The sequence below is a fragment of the Chiroxiphia lanceolata genome, chromosome 2, assembly GCF_009829145.1.
Source record: "Chiroxiphia lanceolata isolate bChiLan1 chromosome 2, bChiLan1.pri, whole genome shotgun sequence".
Lineage (NCBI taxonomy): Eukaryota > Metazoa > Chordata > Aves > Passeriformes > Pipridae > Chiroxiphia > Chiroxiphia lanceolata.
In genome coordinates this window covers 17,499,391-17,522,803 of record NC_045638.1, presented here as the reverse complement: position 1 = coordinate 17,522,803, position 23,413 = coordinate 17,499,391, and the positions used below count along the sequence as shown (strand labels likewise).

Below are 23,413 nucleotides of genomic sequence, written 5' to 3'. Positions count from 1 at the left end.
TTTCTCTGCAAACACCAGCACTAATTACATATAAACACAGAGCAATGGTGTAAAAATGGACATTTATTACAACTAAACCAATGTGACAGACAGAGGTCAAACAGTTTGTCACAATCACAAGAAAGCTTAATTCAGCCAAGCACATACAAGTGACAGTGTAAACTTTAAAAACATGTTTAATACATATAAAATTGCTTCTGGTTTGAAGTAAAATTACCTTAATTTAAGTCAATCTCACACACAGGGTCATTCCACTGCGATTTCACCCCTCATCTATTCCTGCCCACTGTGCACTGGGGAGATGCCCTGGGACAAAAGTCTCCTGCAATCTGGAATCTCTAAGTGTGAATCCTAGAATGGGCATAAGTAGACAACTTCTAATGCCCCGAGTTCACGGGCACCACCCCGGTACTGCCACGGGAGCAGCACACACAGCCCTGCCCTGGCTGGCCTTTCTGTTGCCACAAGCATTTATGCTGGGATCTGGATCAGGGGCCTTCAAAGTGGCAACACTGCACTTTTCCTGCTGGGTGCCACTTAACTGTGATCCCATCGAGCCCACAGCCCAGCTCTCCAGCGGGCCACGGAAGTGCTGCTGCCATCAGCACTGCCAGAGCCAAGCTTTGTGAAAATGTGGCACTAGGCAGTGAACGAGCCACAACTCCTAGAGCGAGATTCCTGGGGAGGGAGGGGATGATCCCCCCTCCACAGGGAGCACGAAGACACACAGCAGAACTTGGCAGCTCCCAAGTGCAGCCCTACCTCCTCAAAACCACATGTCAGTGGAATTTCCTCAATCAAAGCAGGTTTAGTTTATAATTACTGAAAGTCTGCTCAAAGTGTCAAAATATTACTGGATATCAGTTTACATTTGCAATGAATATACTATACAAATCTAATACCTAAGAGCTCTCACTGCAAATTAGTTGGTTCAACTGTACATCACGCAGGAGTTTCCTAAGGGATGTGCCACGTTTAAGGTGTAAATCAAGAAAAGCAGTTAAATGACATTGACACTTAGTGTGGCCTTTTCTTTTTCCTACAGGTACCTATACACCCATTGAAGCTTAACTATAAAACATCAAAAATACAAGTAATTGGTAAACTTGGAAAGAAAATAATAAAAAGTCCCTTTTGTAAAACTCCGTCTTCCCCATCTTTGAAAGTATTTGATTTTCATCATGCAAATCCCTCTATTCAGTCAGAAAGTTGACCTCCTTTCCTGTGTTCATGGTCAGAGAAAGCTAATATCAGACCTAAAAACAGCTTCCTTATTTGAGTTTTTTTCCTTCTTTCCTCCATGCATTCCCTTTTGTGTATAGTAATTTGTACAGTTTTGCTCAAGGTAGCTACACTAAAATACACCCTCATGTCTAGTGAGCGAATCACTTTGCAGTTTTCTTGCAAAAAGCAGTTATCACCTTAACAGTGTTTACCAGTTTGATATGCAGATCCTGGCAGGATTCTTTGGTATAATGACAAATTCAGTAGTTAACAGATATTTCCATTCTTTATGCAACAACTGAAATAAGCAGAATTATCATAAACGGTGACTAAAATGTAGATGAACAAATTCTTTGGTTGCATAAACACAATTTCCACACCATGACATTTCATATTTGGAGTTGTCTGTGTAGTTTCTTTTCATTTAGATATGCTATGCTATGTCATAATAATACATTTATTTCCTGAAGTCAAGTTTCCTTATAAAAAACAGTACACTTATCGAAGTCAAATGCAATTTTCCTATAAATGCAGTGAAGGGAGACACTGAGTCAATTTAAATCTAATTCCCTTTCATTATGAATTTTGAACTTCGGTTTCTTGTTCCCTTTTTAAAAAGAAGTATTTTTTCTTGTAGGCCTGAAAGAAGCAGCTTAGCAAAACAGTAATACTGACAAACAGCATCTTACACCATTAGCTAAACATTACAATGATGGCAGTGAACATTTACAGTATGAAACACTGAGATGGCATCAGCTGAAGATTTATGTCAATCCGATTTCTTCAAGTACACTACGAGGGGTCTCTGCTTCCTACGGAGGGAAAATTTGAGACAGTAGTAAATGAACCCTGTGTTTCTATTGAGGAGCACTGAACATGGGTTAGTATGGAAGATGCTGAATTAAAACAGAAAAGCTGAAAGACACGAAAACATACAAGGACTGCTATTTGCAAACACGGTATTAGCTGCACTTTTCACAGAGTTGTTAATTAGATTGTCATGGTTCACAGGAATAGCTGGTAGGTTTTATTGCCCTTAAGCGCAATAAAAATAAAACAATTCAGATGTACCAGCAGGGAACAAATCACAACCAAGTAAAAGAGAAAGGAATTGGGGAGGGATGGGGAAGCATCTTGCAATGGAGTCAGTGATTTTTGTGGTGAATTGTTTCACAGGTCTCAAAAAACTGTTAGGGAATAATGAATAAATGTATGAATGAAACTACTGATGCAATTAAGATACAGTATCCCTTAAGCTCTTTATAAAGAGTCTGGGTTTTTTACAGTGATCCCATGCTTAATTCATAAAACCAGGTCAAGGTACCTTGGTATGCCTGGTGTCAAATAAATTCACCCCTTTTAGAACCAGAGGAATTTCTAAGACAGGAATTTTATTATTCTACACCAGGCATAAAGTTTTATGTTAATTCTAATATTAAAAAGTTTTCTTTAGATTCAGAGCAACTTGTTTAACAACAAATTCCAAAGGGTTATCATCAGTTTTATATTCATTATTTCCATAGTATCTCAACAGAAATTGTTTACAGTAGGAACATTAGGGTGACCTTTTCCATAATTATTAACAATGTCATAGTAAATACAAGGGGATACTGTGTCCGTATGGAAACAAACAGTTTCAATAACAAGAGTATGAATAACTTACTTTAGCATCCTAAAACAAGACATGTCATGCAGCAGAAAAAAAGGCAGATAACAGTTAAGGCAGCCAACAAATTATTTTTCAACTCTTTGTAAATATTTATTAGAAAAAAGTTGTCAGTAAAATACATAATGAAACACTTCAAACCTTGCAAATAACATCTGAACATTGTCTCTCTCTCAACCTTGACTATGTAGCACAAAATGATCAAGTTTAGTATCCTTACTCAGCTCATGTATAAGGTGATTCAGCAGAGAAGGAACAAGCTCTGATACTTTAAAGGCAACTTCATTTAAAAGTCAGTCAGAGCTTGGAACAGGCCTCCTCTGAACACTTTTAGATAGCTTCCAAAATCCAGCAACAAGTAAGAAATTGCAAGAAGAAGGCAAGTTAAATCTGGAAACAAGATACTTGGTGTATTAAAGATGTAGTGCTGGCTTGTTTTTTTTTTTTTCCCTTCACTGATGCAATATTTAAATATTCTTAGAACTGCAGTGACCTTGATAAAGCCAGACAGGATAGCAGGATTAAAGATTTACATGTGTATTTTAACACAAATCCCTCAAAAGGAGACACTGATTGAAGAAATGGCCATGTAGCATTTTTAATATAATTTGTTCTATTATATTCCCAGGTTACTTTGTTGCATTTGTTTTAGACCAACCTAACGGTTTTACTCCAGAAATCCTACATAGCTAACTAACTATGGCAACAGAACTCAGGGTATTCTAACAGAACATACCTTCTCAAGCATTTTAGGTTCTTCAAAATATTTGTAATAGATCCACTTTTCAGTTTTAAATTGATTAGACAGCAGTGGACACTTCAGAGTTACTGAGGGGTGAAACAGTATTTACAAAATTGCCTCAAAACAAACTTCTCAATAGCTATGAAGAAATACAGAGCATTGCTGCTGCTGTCTTTAGAGCAGTTTAGTATTGTTGTCTCCACTGCCAATTCAAAGTCATAGGTGATTTTTAGCAGGCATATACTTAAATGACTAAATTTCTTCAAGTAAATCAAGGTCATTGGCTAACAATTGAAAGCAACCTATTTCAAGGACATTGGCTACTTGTCCGCAGATATCTCATCCATAAAACACAGTAATATTCTAATTTTTTTAATACTACAGCAGTAACCTTGAGGCAGTCATGCCTTCTTATAGGCTCATCAACAATATAATCTCAAGGAACACCTAAAGGGTAATGTGTTTTGCTAGAGGAATAATTTCATCAATTATGACTTTTAAGAAACAAACAGAATGAATAATATTATGTTCTGTTCACATTATTTGTTTTAGTAAGTGTCAAACATTTCATCCAATTCTTATGGAAAATGTTCTGCAGTATTATACACTACCTGCAGCTCAGAATCACCCAAGGCAAACAATGCAAATTTGAAATATCAGAACACAGATGAGGAAAAAAGTCATTCACATGAGACAAAAGTGCATGCAATACTTTATTTCAAACATGCCAGAAAAGCCAATTCATTACCTAGTCATTTAGAAGCAAGCAGCTGTATACAGATAACAAGAAAAACAGCATCTCATTACAGCTCAATGCACAGCATTTTAAGCCAACAGGCATGAAATAATGCAGGCTAAAGCAGCATTAACCAGACATCCAAACACATTGTTAATGGCTTACAGAAAAAAAGGCAAACTTGGAAATGGAAAACCACTTCTATGATCTTGTTTTCTAAGATTCCAGAATGCTGCAAATCCAATCCAAATCTTTTGTCTAATCCCCTAAATCTCCCATTTTTATGTCAGTCTAACATTTGGAAGGTAGTGCATTACCACATATAGAACTACTGTTCGTGGTTAATCTCAGTGACCACTTCCTTGTTAATTACACTAAAACAATTTTCAAAACCAGCATTGGTTTTAGGTTACAAATAGAGGATGCAATACATGCCCTCTCACTCTGCCCACTTTTCAGTGGAATGCACTTATGTGCAGTGGCAGTTCTCGGATACACAAGGCAGCCTGCACTTAAATCTGGAAATGCCAATTTAAGAAGATATATTTCAAGTATACTGTTAATGGATTTAGATCTTTCCAACCCTAACCATTAATGGTTGGACTCAGTGATCTTAGAGGTCTTTTCCAGCTATGATGATTCTATGATTCTATTATTCATTTGTAAAGCAATGATCTTATTCTCACCTTCAGTGGCAGCAATCGTTCAACTACTCACAAGAGTGTTTTGAACATTTAAATACAAATGTTCTAGCTTCAAATTTATCTAAGTCATTCTCTTTGACCTAATCAATTCTGCCTTTCTCCTCTTTGTAAAGTCAGTCACACTATTGTGCCAGTCTTGGGAAAAGAGAATTGGTATGTGCATCTTTGCGATAACGGTCTGTGTAGAACTGTGTATAACACCATGTAATACTTGTGTGTATACACATTTCACATGATACTCCTCCTTCACTGGTTCCTCTGTTAAGTATGAACCTCACCTGCAGGTTTTAAGTGTATGTTTAAATACCACCACAACCTATTTGAAAGATAAACACAGGTTGAGTAATGTTACAGTAAGGTGTTACAGTATATAGGTGTTTAGCTTAGAAAATGCTACAGAACTTTTAAGCATAAGACTTCAAGCTTACACACAATAAAAAAGTTAAACCATATGCCAACAAGCACAAGTTTTGTTGAAATGAGACATGAAGAGACAACACTGTAAAACAGAGGGGGAAGAGGAAAGTACAACAGCAGAGAATGGTTGTGGCATTCTATTAGATTCAAGATGACTGGATTCAGCAAGCTGATGATAATGTTCTGTCATGAGTAAGTCACAGGTCTATCTCCTCTGAAACTCTGCATGCATGATGAATGAAGCCATTTAGTACACTGGTACATTAAAGTATTCATGTCGTGGCTACAAAAGAAACGTACATATTCTTATACATAATAAAACGGTGAAGAGATATGCAAGAAAACAAAAGTATTATCTCATTATTGTATCTCTGACATTAAAAGGACATTTGATACAGAAATACAATATTGCATTTTTGGCTACTCTAAATTTCCTGGGGGAAGAACCATCATTTTACCCCCCTCTAATTTGCATACTGGGTCCAACAACGCACAGAACAAGTTCACATCATAGTTACCGTTTAACATAAGCTCAGAGTTTCTTCTCAGCCAAAAAATGTTTGAAGCAGAGAAACTGCTCAAGAGATGGATCACTCTCTCTATTATTTGTACAATTCTTGTCTCTATGGAGACATCAACTGTTGGCCTCTGTCAGAGACGGGCACTGGGCTAAGTGACATCTGACATCACCCACCACAGCTGCACCAATAAACACACCTTTAGAGGCACCAGGCCTCTCAAACACGGCTGTGAGCAGCGCCATGCCAGGGCAGTACAGCTGTGGCACTACTGGTGACAAAAATTACATTTTATAGAAACAGTGTCTGTTTTAAAAATGGGAGGTGTCTGATACACCTCTCACAGCAGGCAAAGTTTTCTTTGCTTTTGAATTATGCCGCTGAATTCAATACACTCTTGTACGATTAGCATACAACGTTAGTACACAATTTGGTGAAAGATGAGCTAGAAATAAAGCAACATTCAGTTTTCTGTATTAAAAATCAGTGCCCTGAGGACAGATGAGGACATTTTTAATGCAGTAATAGTAATTTAGGAGTATCAGTCCCACATATGCCCAAACACACAAAACTCAAGTCTCTCATATTAGTTACCATCTTTCATGTGCCCATTATAATCTTCAGTCTATTTCAGTATTCCACTCCTCAGAATTACAGAAGTCTTAAAACAGAACTGAGAAGGTTCCCGTAACTTCTAAACCTGTCTCCTCTGTTTATTCACATGTCAGTTTATTCACATGTTCAAGCTTGTGTATTTTTAAATTCTAATCTCAAATTACAAAAAAGAGCATAACAAAAATATCCTAGGAGTTTTACAATATTTATACTGCTTTTCAGTATCAGTAATCCGAAGATTATCCCACAGTAGTTAGAATTATTCTGACCAAACTAACTACAAATCCAGCAGTTCAAAAAATAACAGCACCTATATAACTCAGTGACAGCTGCAAATAACTTCTAGTCTGCTGTGATTTTTGGTAGAATTCAAAAGAATCTGGTATATAATACAGAATTACAAACGTGAATTTTAACTCTTAAAACCTCTCATACTGCACAAGTCAGAATTGTCAGCCCACATTAAAAACAAAATGCTGAGCCATATTCCTAACTGGAAAAGGAATTGCATGACAGTAGTGTACTCCTCAAGGAGTAGAAGTTTTGACTAAAACCAAGAAAGTACTAACTTTAGAACTCCTGGAGCCTCCACAGACAACAGACTCCCAGAGAGATTCTTACAGAAAACTCTGCTTTACAGAAAACACTGCTTTACTTACATTGCTGGCATGATATAGATCCATGAAGACAACTGAAAAACAGGCATATTGTAACAATCTAAAATGCCCAATTTTTACCAGGAAATATATGTACACATGTGATTCCCCTCCTCCTTGAAAATAACACTTATGTCTTCCAGTGTTTCACCCTTGGAAACCTGGAGCCATCAGTGTCTTCACTGAAATACCTATCAAATCTCAGAACATATTTAATTTTACATTAGTTCTCTGGACAGAAAGAAGGAGGAGAGCAGTTCATTTTCTAGCAGTCTTATGAGGCTGATTATAATCCTCTGCTGTTGTGTTCAAAGATTATCCCAGGCTGCACACATTCTTTAGTACACTCTTTGGCCCAGAAACAGTGATCATGTCCCCTTTCACATAACTGGTATCAACTAATAAGGACATGGAAGTGTTCATTTCATGTTTATCTACTTGCTACCTTTTCAGTACTTTCCAAAATTCTACTTTCCCACATAGTCCTGGGGTATTCCCCACCCTGTTTGTATTTTCAGTGGTTTATAACTTGAGGAATTCACTGTCTTTGCCATGAAAAACATGGTACAGAAAATTATATGATTGACTCAAGTCACTATGAAATTAGTGCTTCAACTTGACAGAAACTTCTTATCTACTGATAAAGCAAGATAGACTGTCAGATAACAACAGGACAAAAGTGGTTATTTGGCTCCTGGCAACTTTTTAGTTTACAGGACATGTAAACACCACCTGCAACTAGACTAGGTAAACAAACTTTGTAGAGGTGAAGCTAAAGGATTAAATGGAAGGCAACAAATAACAGAGGTATGAAGGATAACACAGCAACAATGAGAAGGAAAACACTGCAGTTTCAGGGAGACCTCTGTACCCCACCAAGGACATCTGGGACCATTCCACACAGAGGGCCGGACACTATGGGCAGCCTGACAAACAACTGAAAGGAAAATAAAGTTTAGACAAATTGTTTGCCATCAGAGAACTAGTTTCAAGTTTCAGCTGACTTTTTCCTTTTTTTGGTGTTCCCTGCTACACTGTCTCCAGAGCAGTTGGCCCTCCGGTCTGAATACCAGAACAGACAAAGTGGGTAAGGGACAAATGTCAAATTCCACAACCAGTACCTATGCTACCTTGCCTTCCTTTGGTGGGACTGTGCAGACCTCAGGCTCAGATGTTGTCTAAGATAACAATCTAGATCTAATGAGTTTATAAATTAGTTGAAGAGGCAATGGTGTCCTTACAGCACAATATACACTGGCAAACTAACATGAAATATTACCTCTGAAAAATCATCGCTTATTTAAAAATGTGAATGTAAACTGTTTATCTGACTTTAACACATAGGTCTTAAATCCCAGTTCTGCCAAAGCAGTAACAGCTCTACAATACAGGCTGCACATTGCAATTCCTCAATGTTTTAAAGTTACTAGAATTCATCTTTTTCAAACTGACATCTGTGTTTACAACTCATTTTAAAAAGCTAATAATACTCTCTGAAATTGTCAGCCTGAGTCATTAGAGATTTTTAAATTAGAAAAATGGTAGAGTTGATTTGAGTAAACAGAACTATTCAGTCAGTCCAACTCAACTGATATTTTCTCAGCCAACTTTGTCATGACCCAATCTAATTAAAAATCATAACCAAAATCAAATTAGAAGGGGCTTCATTTAATCCAGTCCTCCAAACAGCATACTTATAACTTTCCTGAGAAATATTCAATCTGTTAAAAGCATCCAGTGATGCTTTTTTACTGTGCCCCAGGCAATCTACTTAAATGCTATATTATCATCACTACTGCAAAATTTGCCTAACATCTATTTTGAAATTATTTTCTTGCTGCAATTTAAGGTATTTTAAGTCTGTAGTGGACAAGAAAACACTTATTTCCTCAGGCAAGAGAGAGATAAATTATATATGCCTACACCAAACTGTCTTAAGTTCAGTGTTTTGCAGTGCTGCCATTTTACTGACAACATCTCATGGTAGTGAGACTTCATGAATACTTGGCATAACTTCTTTTTCAGGGAATATTTGCTTAGGTTATTGTTTTAACTTATTTCCCATTAAACCCAGGACAAAGCCATGTTAAACTGCAGGGAAAAATTGTAACTGCTACCTTTCGATAAAGACCTGGATTCCCCCCTCACCCCAGCATTTAAAAAAACCCCAGCAAGAACAGGAAGATGCAGGACCATGGAGCATACGGAAGTTTTTGAAGAATTCTACAGGAACAGGCTGTGGGAAATGGGGGGATGAGGGCTTCTATTTAGAAACATGAAGTTCTTACAGCAGGAAAAGATTAACATTTAACAAGCCCTTCTTTAGCAATGCTTCAGAAGCACTTACTTTTACACTCTACTTCTGAATCTTTTTTAGGAAATACTTCTAATGAAAGGCTGCTTTAGGAAATTGCTGCTGTTTACTTGCCCTTCCAAGAATTTCAAAACAGTGCAGTATCTGTTTCCTATCTGTGGTTAGCCAGCTATTTAATAACTCCAATTAGATAGAAGGGTTTGGGTTGGAAGGGATCTTTTAGATGTAGTTCCAAACCTCTTGCCATGGGCAGGGACACCTTCCACTATACCAGGTTGTTTAGTACCCCATCCAGCTTGACCTTGAATACATCCAGGGATGGAACACTGGGAAAATTCTATTTTACTTTTAAAGGAGAACAAAGTGTTTTCTCAGAGAACCTAGAAACACCCATAAGGTTTTGAACATCTTCAAAGACAAGTATTAACTATGGTGCTCTTCAAAAACAAAAAACAATCCTATATGAATAACTCCAAATTAAGATCTTGTCTGCAGCTTCCTATGTAGACAAAAAAAAATAAAAACATCTTCAAAACTGGTGTAAATTTGTCAACACAATTCTCAACTAGAGTCTTAAACAGCAACAGTTATCACGCAAGTGTTATTCAGCAGAACATCCTAGCATATGCACACCCTCTGGCTCTAAAACATCACCTCAACACACCAGAGCAGATACGACACAAGATCAGCAGTGGCCTTCCTGCCTCCCTGCCAAAAGCAGAAGTAAAAATATCAGTGGAAACTTCATGTACTGTAACTGGATAATAGTGGGTTGGTTCTTCCTGCTTCTGAGCTGCTATTCTGATCTGCTGGATCAGGGGTGATAATCGCCCTGGGAGGCTGTGCTCCGTACGTGCCAATCAGCTGCTACGCAGTGAGCTATGAAGAATCAACAGCCTAACCCTTCAGGACAAGGATGGTTCCCAGAATCCACCAGAGGCTCCTCTCTGCCATCATAAAAACATAAATGCTTTAAGCACATACTGTGGCTGAATACTTTGTATTGTGAAGTTAGGCCCACAATCATTAAAGATCACAGAGTTCTCTAGCAGATAATCCCACAGTGTCTGTATGTTTGGCAAACTGCCAAACCACGCACATAAGGATTCAGTAATGTTTGCTTCCAGCACTGCAGATACTGGTTTGCACTATTCAGTCTCCGTTACTTAAGAAAGCATTTCTTAAACTGCAGGGCTGCATCTTTGAAGGGATGACCACATAATACTGCTGCAACAAACCACGTCACATCCAATATCATCCGGCTTCCATGGCAATGGCATTTAAGCATTTCCCTTCCTTCCTGGTCCTGCAGCACTTTGCCTTCTTATAATTGTTTGGACAGATGTTTGCAGCACGAGTTGTAAACATGGAAAAGAAAAGCTGCTGACTATATGTTTTTAGACATGAGCAATTTAAATTGGATCAGTTTAAATGGATCTGAAATCCAGTTCTAGAATGGTCATATAAATAGTTCTTCTGGCACAAAGGAAAGAGGGAAAGGAGAACTGAAAACTCCTTAAGAAAACACTGCTGCTAAAACTCCTTGCTACACTCCTATGACTCAGGCCAACAGCAGGGGTGCAGCATCAGACAGGTAAATTAGAACTTACCTATGCTGGCTGACTTGGGGGTTCACAGCAGACATTGAGTCAGGACAAGAGATGCGTGGAACAGTGGCTTTTTAAAACACTTAGATACTGGAATTTTTAAAAATAAGATGTAATTTAAGCTACACTACTAGCTTTAGCAAAAGTCCTGGCCTGCAAAAGCAGCTGCCTTTTACTTCCCTTTTCAATGCCACTGCTTTCTTCCTCCCAGCACTTCCCTCATGCTGCCCTACATGTGTTCAAATTTTAGCTAACAAACTGGGAGCCACATAACCACAGGGCAAGTGGATCAATACAACACAAAGGTGGCAGTAGGAACAGATCTGGTCTTCTCAACAAGAGTTACTGTCAGCATGGTTTTGGGTGAGGAGGAAACTGCACCCTGACTTCACTACCTGAGAGCTGTTCTCCATAAACCCCAAAGTTCTACACAGCAGAACTTAAATGTGATTTCACCTAGTCTAGATGTGTACCACATAAGTTTTCCAAAATTATACAAGGCTTACCTTAAACTTCCCCAAATTCTGTATGCAGCTGACTACTTCTGAATATGTGGATTATTACAACTGTCACACAGCACATGTAGAACTTGACAACCTCGTTTACAAGCAAATTTCTCTGAAACAGCTCTCAAAACCTCCACATTCTAGTCATTCACTGCTTGTTTATGCCTCAGAGAGTAACAAGGATTAAATAATTTGAAGATGTATAACCTATCAGTTAAATATCAGGTTAATCCAAGCACCAAAGCTGTGAGTCAAACTCCTCCCCTTGTCCGAAGACAACCTCCTTTACCTCAAAAGATCTTTAAGACAGATGATCTTCATTCCTCTATACAGGTTGCAGTTCCTTATGGCAGGCAAACTATCCCCCATCTCTTGTTATGTGCAACATTTATCTGTCCTCTCCACTTACCCCAGCAGACACCATCTCCATTTCCCCATATTCTGAGGAGTCATAACAACCTTGTAAATTAGCTCTGAACAGAGCAACTACTCCTTCACTCCTTCCAGAGAACAGTACAGGCCAAGAAGTAACATCTCATGGGCATCAGATAATGCCACTGTGTATAGCTTAGTGGGGACAAAGCACATTTCTTCAACACTGAGCCCATACATAGAATTCATCTGGGACACAGTCTAGGCAAGTAAACTGGAGTCACACAGAATTCTCTAAGCCTGAGCTTGTATGTGCTAGAATTGGTCTTTGTAGCCATCTAAGACAACAACAACAGAAAGATTAAGACTCATAAGTAAAAGCTCTGTTCTTAGCACAGGCTCCAAACAACACAGATAACTTTTTAAGTTTTTAATCACAAGAAAAGTTTTACAGTTGCAATATTAATACTAACCTCACCATGAGAATCACACTGTTTGTACATGAATTTATCGTGGACAGAAAAAGGAATAAACATGGGGGGAAATGTGGAAAATATCCAGCTTGAGCATTTAGTTTTTTCCTAGTTGTTTTAGGATATGTCCAAGCTCATATAAGAAATTCTGTTTTCAACAAATAACTTGTTGGTTGCTCTAGTTATACAGGTCCAATCAAAAGCAGATTATTGGCTACTCCCCACTTCCAAACACGGATCAATGGCTGTATCACATACTAGGAAACTCTTAAATGGTAAAAACACCCATACACCAACAGTGAATTTGATTTTGAACACATAATATATATTTTTGTGTACTATAATTATTTTCTTTTAACTAGAAACTAAATCCTGACATTTATAAAGTGGTGTATAAAATTACATCTATTACCGCAGTCCCGCATTACAAAAGCTATTTTGTTTACTCAACTACTTGTTTATCATTATATCAAATAAGCAGCAGACTAATTAAGTTTTCACCAGCAAATCATTTTCATGTGTTTTGAACTTGCCTTATGCAAAATAAAATCTTACCTTTATTAGTAGGACTGCCACAATGTATTCCACTTACGCTTTGGACAAAAATATGTTGCAATGCACTATGTATGCAAATAAGCTTTGTTCTGTCATGCAGCATCCGGCACTTGATATACAGTCAATTGCAGCAGCACCCAGTCTTTTTAGGGCCCATTTTCTTTGCATAGCAGATGTAAACAGCTCATTTTCCAATAAATACATGTTTACATGGGCTGATTGTAAGTAAACAAAGCCAAACATCTGTTTAGGTATTAGTTTTGGTATCCATTTCTCTAACTTGCATTATCCCACTTAATTATCAACACCAAAGAAAGCCAGTAGAAGTCAGACACTTCAAGTTGATGCGGTTAGTAGTGAAAGGAAAATAAAAGGAAACACTCAAAGCACTCTTCAAAGACCATCATGCAAGTGTTGCAGAAAGTTAAGCCCATCACCCATTTTCTGTTTACCCTTGCAAGGACTTAATTACACGTGCAGCAGATTTTGCATAGCACCCATTTAATCCATGCCACCAAAATGGTAAACTTGGTAGTTACCAATCATTTAGATGGGGGTCAAAAGGGCTAATGCCTTAGAATGCTCTTAATCATAAGATATCCTCAGACAAACCTCCCCAGTCTTCATTCTGGCTCTACAAACACAAAATCAAGCAGCAGTGAAAATATAATACCAACTACTAAATTAAAAAAAAGAAAACAAACAAACAAACAAACAAAAACCCAATATCCACCAATCATGTACAGCTTATTTCCATTTACAATAAGACTTAGAAATATTCTAAACTATATACAAAAATTCAGTTATTACACTCAAATCTGTTTCACTTATTGTTATTCTTTAAGTTAATACAATTTTAAGTCTTCCTAAAGGTCCACTGCTAAGAAAGCAAACAGAAATGCATCAGTAGAAAACATCTGTTCAAAGACTCCAAGGAGATGCATTAAAAAACCTCTTAAGTTTATTTTTCATTTCTCAACCAGATAAAGGATACTGGTACCTTAAAAGAATAAGTTGTAGAGAGTTGTTTAGAAAGCTTCACTTGTGCTTGAAAGAATATTAATTCAAAGACTTTTTTGTAAAGGGAACTTAAGATCAGTTGTTCATTATTATAACAGATTGAGAGCATAATAGAATAGGATGCCACAAAATTTACATATATTTAATTCAGTGATTAACTGTCACACAGTATTATTACTAACACTGATATTAAATAATACTTTTTCCATGAAGAAAAATAAGTATCATTCAAGATATCTACCTACTGTCCTTGACGTAATTTAAACAATTTAATTCAAGAGCTACAAAATCATGTTTATTAAGTCACATTGCTGAGCACTCATCTTCATGTAGTAACGCTTAGAGCAAAAAGCTGAACATTTTCATTTTCTTCAATCCATCTGTTAATCAAACAGTTTTCTCAAAGAACTGGGAACAATAGGTCTTCTCAGACTTTTTTGCTTTTTAATATCAAATTTTCAGTGTAAAATTTAATATATACACTTTCATTGTATCTTGACATCCATCACCAGAACTACTTCTGTTGCTAGACAACTTGGCAACAAAAAACATAGCTTCTCCCTTAAAAGTAACAAATAAAAGCCCCAAAACACATTCCAGCAACGTGCCCGACATCTGTAGAACACACAGATAAGACCACAAAGAAATGAGAATCTAAAACCAAACACAACAGAATGCCTCCGAGGGGCATTCTTATTCTTTTCACCTAATATTCTCTAGCACTCTACAACCATCCTCACAGGTACTGAAAATTCTAGGAAAGGGTAGTAGCACTGCAACATGACACATCATCTCAGACACCAAGGTAAAAATGGAATTTTCTCCTCACAATCTCAAGATCCAAACATTAGCATTGCTCTTTTCAGCATTCTGCCACATCCAATGAACTTGTTCTATTAAAATGCAGATTAATGTGCACATTTAGAAAGCACCTAATTTTGAAGATAAGATACTCCTTACTGTCAAGCAGCCTTCTGCAATTGTTCATTGAATTTGCTATGTTTATTGACGAGAAGCACGTGACTAAACTCCTGAAAACAGCTATGGGATATGGAGCAGTGCTAAAATCTTCATCGTATCACCCTGACACAGTGCTTCTACTGCCAACAACAGAAGAATATCTCTGGAGAGGAATCTATCAGTTCAGTGTACAGATAATAAATATGACCTAAACAGAATTATAATCTACTAAGAGTTTGGTGTGCTGTTAATATACCCTCAACAGCTCTACAAGAATTGCTCATATCAATGAATGATCAAATTCCCAGGTAGGTTTGTGAATTGATCACAACAGAGAGAGTACTGAACAGTTACGAGACAGCAAGGACCTCCCTTATGCTAATTTGTCTTATAATTGAAACTTTCTAATGTTTCAATTTGCAAAGCTCAATGAATGCATATTTAACACTTACATGAAAGACTCCTTCCTCAACTTGTTGAGTCTTAAGAACTTCTAATTTTGATTTATTTTCATTTCTTTAGTGTAATAAGATTAATCACATCGTACGTGCATACACAGAAACAAAACAGTCCAAAAAAGGGAGAACATTATGGAGACAGATTTAGTAAAATGATATTTTTAAAGGTCTGAAGAAAAGCTGCTCAGCTGAAAAGTGGACTGCTTTCTATCATTTTCAATTCATAAAGATAAGGATAGATTAAGATTTGACAACATGTTTTTGGAAAGACAACCGGATTTCTAAAGCATTTAGAAATCACAGCCTGCAAATCTATGGTAAGTCCTAAACATCATGACACATCCAGAAAAGCAAGAAACTTGACAAGGAACATTAAGATACTGAACCGCATTTTTCCAAAAAGAATCAAACAACTCACAAACCATAAAAAATATTCAAGTTACCAGAAATAAAAAAAACACAAAAAGCAGATTAAGAATGGGAAGAGGTTGAAGCATGATACAGTAACTTCCTGGATACTCAATGCTACCTTTTCAAGAAGACACTTAAGCCTGGAAAAACTAACTTCTCCTCCCCCAACTACTATTTTGGAAAAAGAGATACAGGGTCTACTATTCATTTTCTGGAATAATTCCTTTTTCTTTAAGCATAAGAGTATGATTTGGTATTTGCAGGAAATCCTACTTCAACAGCACAAGAAGGACAGTTCAAAAAGATCTATTAAAAAATACAGAAACGTATCTGATATCAAGGTTTACAGAGCTGTCTGCTACTATTAAATCTACAGTTGGTTGTTACAGAGGGTTGTTCCTTGGAGCTGGATGCAGTATTCCAGGTGGGGTCTCATAAGAGCACAGCAGAGGGGCAGAATCACACCTCTTGACCTGCTGCCCACACTACTTTGGATGTAACCCGGGACACGTTTTGTGTTCTGTTCCATGAGCGCACATTGCTGGCTCATGTCCAGCCTCTCATCCACCAGCACCCTCAAGTCCTTCTCAGCTGCTCTTTATCTGTTCATCCCCAGCCTGTATCAATACTGTGGGTTGCCCCAAACCAGGTACAGGACCTTGCGCTTGGCCTTATTGAACTTCATGAGTTTCCCATGGGTCCACTTCTCCAGCTTGTCCAGGTCCCTCTGGATGGTACCCCATCTTTCAGGTGTCTACCACACCACTCAGCTTGGTGTCACCTACAAACTTATGAAGGGTGCACTCAATCCCTCTCTCTGTGTCACTAATGAAGACATTAAACAGCACTGGTCCCATTACAGACCGCTGGGGAACCCCACTTGCCACTGATATTCACTGGGACACCAAGCCATTGACCACTACCCTCTGGCTGTAACTGTCCAACCACTTCTTTATCTACTGAACAGTCCACCCATCAAATAATGAACTAACAACATATCCCTTTCTCATCCATAGTGCCTCTCATAGGTCCCTATATGTATCTTCTAAAATGTTACTGTAGCTCATTGTCTGTGCTTAAAATCAAGCACATACAATCTAAAGAACTGACCAACCAAGCTGACTGCCTGAAGCTGAGGCAGAAGTTACACGAGAAGAGCAGACAGAAATCATGGCAGGCAGCTCTCCATTATAATAAAGATTCCACTATTCATTCTTGTTTCACACTGAGCAAGGCAAATAATGCCACTTAAGAAGGCAGTCTATTTCAATAATCTATATAAAGAGATAACATTAAGTGAAAACTGAATTAATTGCATTAATTATGGTAAGTTTCTCAGGCAACTAGTATGAAACAGCTGCTCACAAAGGCTGTTTCCTAAAGCAGACAAAACCCCTTATACTCCCACCTACTGCAGGCTTAAGTATCAGAGATTTTTTTTGTTACTGATAATACCAACATTATCGTATCTCAAGGACAACCTAATACCTACTATTACACATACCTTCAAACATAGCTTCCAACCAGCACATTTCATCTCCAAGAAGAAAATTTTCATGGCATAAGCTGAAAACTCAATGAATTTTCATTTCCAAAGATGCTCATTCTAAAACCAAAAGCTTAAATCTACACAGCAACCCTAAGAATCTAGCACAAGTCAGCCAACATGAACACCTTAAGCACCCTTCTGGATATAGGATGAGACAAGGGCTTGAAACAGCAAAGAAAGTAAGGTTAATTGATAGCCTATCTCTTATTCTTCATTTGGAAGGACTAGTAAATACTGCCTGAGGCCAAAATGCAAGAGTATAAGAAAAAAAACATTCACATAGCTTTTAGATTTTTATTGCCAAAATAGTGATGGAAACAAGTGTCAATTGTTGACAGAACCACTGGCCTTTTTATTATGACGCTTCTAAAAATATATATATATTTAAGTATTCAGATGTTCTGCAATCAACTACTAAAAAAATACATAAACACCCTACAAAAGAATAGCAGTGGACAAAAACAGGGATAATTTCCAAAACACTTTTATAAAATTTACATAGGATAATCAACAAGAAGAATTTTCACTCAAAGTCAATGTTTAGGAACTTTTTCCTATCTCAAATGAAGATGAGCGATTCTGTATAGATTTACTTTAAAATAAATATATGACTGCTTGTTTTAGATATTAGAATTATTAACTCCTTGATTTTAGTGCTTTAGCACAGTAAATGACTACAAACTTCCAAGCACCACACTGAATTATTCAAACCATCAAATAAAACCACAGCAATTAGACTTTTGAGAGAAATAAATCAAATCCCCTCTTTTGCATAGAAGATCTATTGTTGGTAGTTTCATGCCTTAAAAAATTTAAATATCATAAAATTATGCACAGGGTTACCTTTTAGCTGTTCTATACACCACATGTGTGTACATACATTAAAAAAAACATATATAAGGCGTGCAACAACATACTGCATCTGCCCATTTTCTTCTCTCAGTATAATTGAGTTGTTCAGACAGGCAAAAAACACCTTCACAGCAGTGAAGGTGGGAATGGTTTAAAAAGTTAGTGTGTTTCAGTCACACAAACTCTACCAGTTAGCAAGTGGACCACAAAGAATCAAGAACTTAATGACAAACTGCTCAGGCACAGAAGTACATCCCGGAAAACAACCACAGAAAATACAAGTAGCCAAGGCTATTAAGAACTAATTCACTACTCAGCAATTTGGGCCTCCACATATTTCCTTTCAACATCACACAAGTAGCCACTTAACGTATTTGTAATGATTTTCCTTTGTATAAGTATTCTGTACAGCTCTTCATCTGTAAGGTACTTCATACTTTAATGTATGTGGCATTACTAATTAATAATGTTGTGCATTCAACACTGATTTATATATATATTTGGCAATATGAGTATTCAAGGCCAAATAAAAGTCACTTTGCACATCATTAAAATCTGACATGGTCAAAACCAAACTCATGACAACCCTGCTAGAAATATGTTTTGCATTTAGAATCACACCATGTGTCATTCTGGTAGTTTTGAAGTATTCTAGGAAGCAGACACTAACTGAAAGTACCAGAAAGTCTCCAGATGTGACCAGCTGTTATTTTAACAACTCTCTTCATCAAACTCAGCATGCACATAGCAGCAGCTGATACAAAACCAAACTTCTGCAGAAAGAGTCCAAATGTATTGGAAGCTCAATATAAATATGACCCCAGACTTTTACAGGGTTTATAACCTAAAAACCAGACCTATGGAGTAGTTTTAGAATTGATCAACAGTCAATATAACTAAGTATAAAAAAAATATAGAAGTCCGACATAGGACTACTATGGTGCTGTGATAAACTGTTACATTCCAATTAGTAAGAAATTATTTAATAAACCTTGAAAACAGGAAATCTCCCAGAGATGGGGAAGCCAGGGTAAAACTATCAGGGCAAGGGAAAAGTGGTATTTCCTTTTGAGCAAAATTTTTAACTTGAAGTAATATCAATATTAAATTATATTCTCTGTAAAAAGTGAATGTTAGTTGCTTGGATAGAAAATCAGTAATGAATTCCTAGAAGTAGAATGCATTTTTGCTTTAGAAGAGTGCTACAAAAATGGTGAAAATAAAATTCAAGATCAGTAAGAATGAGAAAGAATACAGTAATTCTATAATTAACTGCATTTGCAGGAAATAAGACTGGAATATACAGCTAATCTGTTATATCTGCTTTCATATAAAGAGCAAAAGATTTTAAGAGAATAAACAGATTATTTTTCTCCACTCTTTGTAAAGTGCAACACGACTTCTGGTTAAGATAATTTCTTCTAAAAGTAAAGAAGAGCTTAACAAAAATTGAATTAGAACACAAAAAGTAAGTGCACGTATTTCCTTTCTAGGAAAACAGGGTGGCAAATCTGTGTGCAATGGCTGACCTTGTCCCTGACACTAAGCAGCTGTTGACAAACAAGAACTTTAATGTGCAGTGGATCTGCACTCTGAAAGGATTACAAACACAACTACAAGGGTAAAGAATGTTTCCTCATCCTATTAATACTACTCTCAACAAAGATTAACAAGTGAAACACATAAGAATGCTTATAAGAGAATTAAGCAATTAACTCATAGAACAAAATAGCAAATTGAAGGTTCACATTGGGGGAAAAAAATAGAGCAGCTCAGATCAATATCAAATCTGAGCAGTGAACCTCAGTACATTTAAAAAAATTAAGGTTCATCATGCCTTAAACAATATGTTCCAATGATTTGCACATAATGCTGATGATTTCCCCAGTACACCAGTACTTTGTGAATTCCATTTTGATATTCAAGAACCTTAACACTGACCACAATTCAGTAAGAAAAAAAACAACCAAACAAAACCAAACGAACACAAAATAACAAGCATAGGATGGAGAAATGACACTAAGTTTTTCTATGCCATTGAACTCCTTCACATCAGAAGTTTTTAAAAGAATGGTAGAGATGCAATCTTTCTTCTACAGTAGTAATAAAAAACCAAAAGCTTTCAAAGTGAAAAAACAATGTTCTTATACTTTATTCTGTATGTTTCTATGGCACTACTATTACTGCTTTGTCAACACAGAAGTTCTCCAGAGTAAGCAAACTATAGCAGAAAAGCAGGTCTAAAAACTAGTAAGAACTATACCTGAATGAGTCTCAAAGAAGAGAGTCTACCTTCTGGATTTCAGCAATGAAACAGTAAAGAAGTTAACATGCATCAGGTATGAACAGGAAAACTAATGATTAATTAATAAAAGGAAGAAATGAAAGACACATGAACAACACTTAGTTAAACCAACATGAACTACAATTATCTAAGTATAAACATAAAATAGCCACTTGCAGTTATTAGCAGAACACAAAGTCACAGTGGGTTAAAACATACACGTGCCAAACAAAACAAAAAGAGCACGATAACATCATCCTATTGCACAATTAGGACAACTAACTGGAAACTACATGCTAAGCATGCTAAAAAGTACCTTCTACAAGCTTAGAGAAACAGGAGCTTTTTTAGGTCACAGCCTACCATGCTGACATTTTGGCCAGAGAAGCTGAATTTGCTTACCTCCTGTAAAAGATCTGCTTGTTCGATGGCTTTAAGAACATTTTTCTTGGAAGTCTCCTGAACTTCCCCTCCTAAAAGGAACTCATCCAGAATGAAATAGGCTTTTTCAAAATTGAAGATGATATCAAGTTCACATACCTAAAAAGAACATCAAGTATTATTGCAAAGCAGGAGGATACTCTCACTTGAAGTACATCCTCTCACAAAACTTAACTTGTTCTTCACAGCTTCACCAAACTTCACCAAATCATTACCTAAGGCCTTGTACAAAATGGGGCAATAATAAAAATCCAGCAGTCCTTGGAGGGAAAAAAAAATAAAAAAAAATTTTTTGCTTGAGTTCGAAACAGTTACAGCAACCTCTGAAAAACACTTCCATCATGGTTAAAAAGGGTTCAATTCACAACCACCTGTATTATGTGGCTCTTCAAGAGGCAAGAGAATATCCCTATAAAAGTTGTCTTCTTGACTGTAGTATCTAAAGGCAGGCCACGCAATCTTACAGAAAAATGTGAAGACAATAACCTCAAACTTTTTACTCATCCTGTGCATTCCCTAGTCAGAAGGACTAGAAAGGCAGAAGAACAAGCAGCAGTTTTTCTACAAGAGTCAATGTACAGTATGACAGTTTTTCTGTGTTTGCTGTTTGGGTAAGCACATGTCTGTCCTGTCTTTCCTTACCATTCCTGCTACTTCACAACCAATTGCCTCCTTTGGAAGCAGATGTAAGAAGTGCTCACACACTAGAGCAGTGCCAGAAGGAAAGCTGCCTAAACAGAAAGCTAAGAATAAGATTTTATCTGACCTCAAGTGAAACTACTATGAAATGAAATAAATACAGGCAATTACCACCAGATTAATAACAGCTCTTCTCCCAAATCCATAATTTAATTCCATATTTTAACAGTTATATAGGCAACCATCAGTTTAGCTTGGCCAAGCAAGCCACATAAAATGCGTTTGTTAGATGCCTAATCTTTTCGACACCTAGTTGGTTATGTTTTTATAAAAGTCCTGTGGGCATAAAACAAAATGACAAAATATAAAGAAACTAACTCACACTGCCAAAATACTTGTCAAGAAGTTCTACATAGCGATGAATTATTTCCAGAGTTATTAGTTCGTTGTCCTGATCTTCAATAGCACAGCAGAAATAGAGACTTGCATATCTGTAACAACAAAATAATCCTGATGTGAGCACAGGAGCATGAGCAAAATGAATGTGCTTGAGGAGTATCGCATTCTCAGCTGCCTTTCATACTCAAGTTTAGCATATTGTTCCTCTCAATCAACAGCCAAGCAAGTCACAGAATCACAGAATATGCGGAGCTGGAAGGGACCCACAAGGCTCAAGTCCAACTCCTGGTCCTGCACAGGACCATCCCCAAGAGTCACATCCTGTGCCTGAGAACATCGTCCAAACGCTTCTTGAACTCTGTCAGGGTTGGTGCTGTGACCACTTCCTGGGGAGCCTGTTCCAGTGCCCAACCACCCTCTGGGTGAAGAACCTTTTCCTAATATCCAACCTAAACCTCCTGCCAAAGAGCAGCTGAAAGACCAGAAGACATACACATGTACAAAAGGGATCTGTCTCCTTGAGTCCAGAATGACTTCAGTCTTCACTATCCTTTAGGTGACGGAAATAACTTAGCCAAAGACGTGGCTGGAAAAGGAAATGTATTTGATTTTCTGGTCTCCTGGCAGAGTTCTGAGGCATATTTTCTCTACTGTCTGTAACATCCAAGCACCAGTATACTAATCAACAGACTCAATCTTAAATCTTTATCACACAAGCTACACACAGAAATATTAAAAACTACAGAAAATGCCTTGAGAAAGACAAATTGAATTAGCAATTAGAATCTGGTCTTTAAAGAGAATTTAACAAATTCAAAAAACTCCAAAACAAACACTTATGTCATATACCCCAACTACTATTAAGCCAACAACTAAATCACTACCAACTGTCCTGGCATCAGATTAATGAGAGGTCATCAAATAGTTTCCAGCAATCCACTTCCATCTTGGAAGACAGAATTCTTCATATATGATAGGGTTCCAGTTTAATAAAAAGACCATCCAATTCCACTGTGCCTACCATACATTTGTTCAAGTCGTTTAAAAAAGCTGATAAAAAAACCAAAACAGGAATGAAAGCTGAAAACCCCATTTAGTCCTTTCTGAAGTGCCCAAACCATATGCTGCTCAGTCACACATGGCACAAACCAGACTTCAAGTACCACCTGTTGTAACTGCTAATTTACATGAATCAGAAACAGCTTTTGTTTGCCTCTTTAGAGGGGACAATTGGACACATTAAACAGTCTGAGAAGTCAACCCTACCGAAAAAGAAGTCATTCAGATGTGAATGC

The 23,413-nt window shown here is 37.1% G+C and overlaps 1 protein-coding gene across 8 annotated transcripts in view; it reads right to left on the bottom strand.

Annotated features, from left to right (window-relative positions):
• Positions 1 to 43: 43 nt before the first annotated feature.
• Positions 44 to 23,413, bottom strand: part of AP1S2 (adaptor related protein complex 1 subunit sigma 2) — a 30,992-nt gene continuing 7,622 nt past the window's right edge. Inside the window, exons 3-7 of one of the 8 annotated variants that reach the window (XR_004355641.1) lie at positions 22,102 to 22,210; positions 21,042 to 21,179; positions 13,645 to 13,739; positions 2,888 to 2,896; positions 1,931 to 2,036 (exon numbers count right to left, since the gene is read on the bottom strand). Coding sequence is in view for 3 of the 8 variants with exons in the window: in XM_032680852.1 (XP_032536743.1) it covers positions 1,989 to 2,036; positions 2,888 to 2,896; positions 21,042 to 21,179; positions 22,102 to 22,210 (304 nt within the window). In the remaining 5 variants the exon portion in view is untranslated. Of the gene's footprint in view, positions 2,037 to 2,228; positions 2,412 to 2,887; positions 2,897 to 4,332; positions 5,773 to 13,105; positions 13,321 to 13,644; positions 13,740 to 21,041; positions 21,180 to 22,101; positions 22,211 to 23,413 lie in introns of those variants that run through there. The other 7 variants (XR_004355643.1, XM_032680852.1, XR_004355640.1 and 4 more) reach the window with 7 other exon arrangements.